The sequence below is a fragment of the Perca flavescens genome, chromosome 4, assembly GCF_004354835.1.
Source record: "Perca flavescens isolate YP-PL-M2 chromosome 4, PFLA_1.0, whole genome shotgun sequence".
Lineage (NCBI taxonomy): Eukaryota > Metazoa > Chordata > Actinopteri > Perciformes > Percidae > Perca > Perca flavescens.
This window is the reverse complement of record NC_041334.1, coordinates 34,623,756-34,627,678: the sequence shown is the minus strand read 5'-3', so window position 1 is coordinate 34,627,678 and position 3,923 is coordinate 34,623,756. Positions and strand designations below refer to the sequence as shown.

Sequence of the window (3,923 nt, the reverse complement as noted above, 5' to 3'; positions counted from 1 at the left end):
TCATTCTGCATGAAAGCCATACACACACTTGCCTGCTCAAGTCCACTCTATCTTGTGGACTATAGGAAGATATTTCTCTGTTTCCTGCGTATCCAAGGACCACGATTTGTTTTTACCCTTTTTCATTCTTGTAGACACTGTGCGTCGTGACCACAGGATACTTTTACGCACAATTATTTAACACTCACAAGGACAATGCCTCGATCTTTCTTGGTCAAAAATTACTTCGCGAAACAAAAGCCAAACTACAGTGAACTGGAATGTCAGAATGGTGAGTTGAGGATCTTTTTATCTATTTGTTTATGAATTATGAAAGCACAAGTGTTTACACTTGTGCGCAAACTAACTTAGGCACCTCTTTTCTCAAGTGTAGTTGTGATTGTTTTAGTTAAATGTACCTACATTTTGGAAGAACTGTTTTTACTTTTTGTGCCTGGTTCAGCTACCAACCCGGTTACTCCCCGTTCAAGTCGGGGCCCGTTAGATGCACTTTCCCCCCTTTCTGCAACCAGACAGAGCTCCATTCATGTTACAAGCCCTTGTGAATACGTGGGAGGAAACGGCCCATGAAACCTTCCCATGGCTCCAGCTTTTTGCTCAGTAAATGCTGAGAAAAAAACATGAATGTATCACTTAAATGAATACAGGCAGTATAGGTGTAGTTGGTGGAAGTTTATAAGACCCCTTTTTAAATCGTGCATTTACTGTCTGTTGTTCTATAATTTCATCAAATATCATTTGACTTTATATGTACTGTCTGATACTAGCTTTATGTTTGAACCATCCTCTCCCTTCTGTCTCAGACACTTCACTGGAGAGGTATCCTTTGGCAGAGCTCTCATCAGGGGACAACACCTCTACAGCCACCTGCCTCACAACAGGTCTGGTGTGGGACCTAAGTGTCCTGCCCGCCCTCTACCTGCCCACCTCCCAAACAGAGCCCTCTGCCAACCCAGGACCCCTGGACCTCAGCTCCCCTTCCAGCCTCAGCAGCAGCGCCAGCAGTTGTGGAGAGGAGGATGAAGGACGCACCTCAGATCCCCCCAGCCCCGAACCTGTACACACGTATGCCCCTCGCCAGCGGATGAAATGCACCGGCGTTATGCCTATCAGTCCCCCTGAGGAGGAGGAGGAGACAGAGGCCCCCGTCACAGCAGCAAGGCCAGCCTTTCTCTGCAAACACTGCCCCAAAGAGTACACCAGCCTCGGGGCTCTGAAGATGCACATCCGCTCACACACCCTGCCCTGTGTGTGTACCACCTGTGGAAAGGCTTTCTCCAGGCCGTGGCTGCTGCGCGGCCACATCCGCACACACACAGGTAAGACCCATGTCTACAACATTACACTATAACATTACACATTACAACATTACACCTGGATTACATCATTCCTCATCTAATTGCTAAATTTCCACTTTCTTGTTGATTCACGAGTGACGAAGTCAGCGTAGGTGTTGCTGTAAAGCTATCAATCTACATTTGAGTTGCTTTAATTGTGAGTCAACAGGTCACTTCATCATTTGGGGTGTGAAGTGAGAGGGCAGGATAGCCATGGTAATCAGTTTGATGAGCACAACACTTGATCAGCGGACATTATCACATAGGGTAGCCCTCTGTAGACCCTGTGCTCATTGATCACTCATTGTGTTTAATGTCCCAGCAACAATGACTCGTCAGCTAATGATCTTATCTCGGCTGCTGGGGAAGACAGCAGATTGGGGACACAGGAGTGACAAAAGGTTTAAAGAATGCCTGAAGGCTATCACTGAGCACTTTGTACCTGCAACAACTTGTTCGCATGCTAATCTCATTTGGCTCTGATTGAATCATGCTAATTCCGTCCGTCTCTGACCCCACCAGCCTACCGTGTGCTTCTTTATTATCTTCAGAATGTGTGTGAGGTGTTAATAGAAGGCTCTTGTGAACTCAGAGACGCTTGACACTATATAAGGGGTGCCAGTTAAGTTATATGACGTGTGTTTCCTCCCTTTCTCTGTCCAGGTGAGCGCCCTTTCTCCTGCCCCCACTGCAACCGGGCCTTCGCTGACCGCTCCAACCTGCGGGCTCATCTGCAGACCCACGCTGAGGTGAAGAAGTACCAGTGTGGCGTCTGCTCTCGCACCTTCAGCCGCATGTCGCTGCTGCAGAAACACAGCTCCTCCGGGTGCAGCTCCTCCATGGTGTGAGACACCACAGAGAGAGACAGAGGGTACCCAGTCAGAGCTCAGGGCAGTGGAGGGCTATTGGCCACGGAGAGGGGGTCTACACAAGCCCAGCTGGCCTGTTGATGACACGTAAGGCCACAAAGAACATGAAGTGGATTTCTTTAAGGAGGGAATAAATCCTAATTCTGGAGTTGACTTTACAAGCCGTTTAGCTTCTCTGCTCTGTGAAAAAAATACATCGGAGGAGCAGATTTTTTCTTCCAATCTAGATTGAGGTCTTGAGGCTGGACCAAATCTGAACTGAGCAATGCTGACACTCACTTGATATCAGCCCATTTTGTTGCTATTGTGCCCATTCCAAAGACCAAATATGTAGTTAACTCATTGGGGTAAGAGGTGTTCTTTCCTGTCTCTGTCCTGGTGCTGGCCAGCTCAGGATCATAGCCTAGACACAGCTGCCGAGAGGTAGGGGTGCGTGGGTGGAATAAATCTCTCAGCGTGCCTCAAAACACACACACACACACACACACACACACACACACATACACACACAAAGCAAATGCACACACAGCTGTCCCTGGTACTGTGGTGTAGATAGACGAGGTGCTAACAGGTGCTACAGCCATGACCTTCGCTGGCTGATAGCAGGTGACTTCTACTGCCCTTGGTTTGCTTAAGAAAAAAGAGGAAGTATGTCATCGCCACAAATTTGGCATCATTAAGTCTTTTTTCACCAGTGAGGATCATTTTAAGCCTCTATTTTGTCTACATCCAAACCTTCTCGCTAATCTGATGATTTTCAGAGATAGGAAAAGCCATGCTGTCATTTTCCAAAGAAGCTTCACTTTGCAGCATCGCTGCAATATGGATGACACTGCAAGCTATGCACTCAAGGTTAACACAGTGTTAATAATACCAGCCAAAGCCATATTTTGTAACTTAAATGAATTTGTGCTTTGAAATTGTATGCCTTTTGAAACAAAAATGTGCCTTTTTTACCTCAGTTAGTATTTGTCGATTTAAAATTAACATTGATTGCAGTATTAGTAGAAGTTAGAGCCAACAGTTTGAAATGCAAGAAGGCTGGGACCAAAGATTTTTAAGGTTTACACCATGAAGACATGGTTGGCTTATATGTGATCAGAACTCTGTAAATGGACAGTACAAAGATGAATTTTTAACTTTCCCAAACATTTTATGGCAGTGTTTTATAGTGCAATGTGCAGATGATGCGTTATTTCAATTTTGTACTATGCTTGTGTGTTCACTTCCATTTCTTGTATGTTGTAACTGATAAATTTCCATTCAATAAAGTAATTTATGTTTATTAAAACTTGCTCTTTCATTGGCATTAGCATTAAAATCCACACTTGTACAGTTTGATCTCTTATACAAACTGATACAAACTGGAAATGGGCGCAGTCGAGACGTTGGTCATAAAAGGTCTGTTTGATCATTAACTGGGAGATTTCGGTTCAGCATCTTGATATAAGGTGTGGAGAGTGAACTGACCATTGTGGTGAAGCTGAATTGCAGATGTGCAGGTGAACACACTGTGTGATGGACGGGAACAACTGATCGCACCTGCTTCCAGTTTCCACCTGCCATCTACGTCTCACTGTCACTGTGCAAACACTGCTGGATATGTGAATGTGAGTGTGTGTTTGCATGTACCGTGAAAAGAGAACTTGAGTGAAAGTCAACTTCTGTTTTCAGTCAATCCCAAGATTTAACATTAATTCAGATGTGCTCACTACAG

The 3,923-nt window shown here is 45.2% G+C and overlaps 1 protein-coding gene across 1 annotated transcript; it reads left to right on the top strand.

Annotated features, from left to right (window-relative positions):
* On the top strand, positions 1 to 3,497 carry snai1a (snail family zinc finger 1a). The gene is made up of 3 exons (XM_028576013.1): positions 1 to 271; positions 804 to 1,319; positions 2,001 to 3,497. The coding sequence occupies exons 1-3, from the start codon at positions 196 to 198 to the stop codon at positions 2,183 to 2,185; spliced, it is 777 nt and encodes a 258-aa protein (XP_028431814.1). The 5' UTR covers positions 1 to 195; the 3' UTR covers positions 2,186 to 3,497.
* The last annotated feature ends 426 nt before the right edge of the window (positions 3,498 to 3,923 follow it).

What these genes read in the sequence shown, in the direction of transcription:
- snai1a (XM_028576013.1), top strand. Translation starts at nt 196, where the DNA reads ATGCCTCGATCTTTCTTGGTCAAAAATTACTTCGCGAAACAAAAGCCA. An exon ending in TGAACTGGAATGTCAGAATG is followed by an intron (nt 272 to 803) that starts GTGAGTTGAGGA and finishes CTTCTGTCTCAG; the next exon opens with ACACTTCACTGGAGAGGTAT. An exon ending in CCACATCCGCACACACACAG is followed by an intron (nt 1,320 to 2,000) that starts GTAAGACCCATG and finishes TTCTCTGTCCAG; the next exon opens with GTGAGCGCCCTTTCTCCTGC.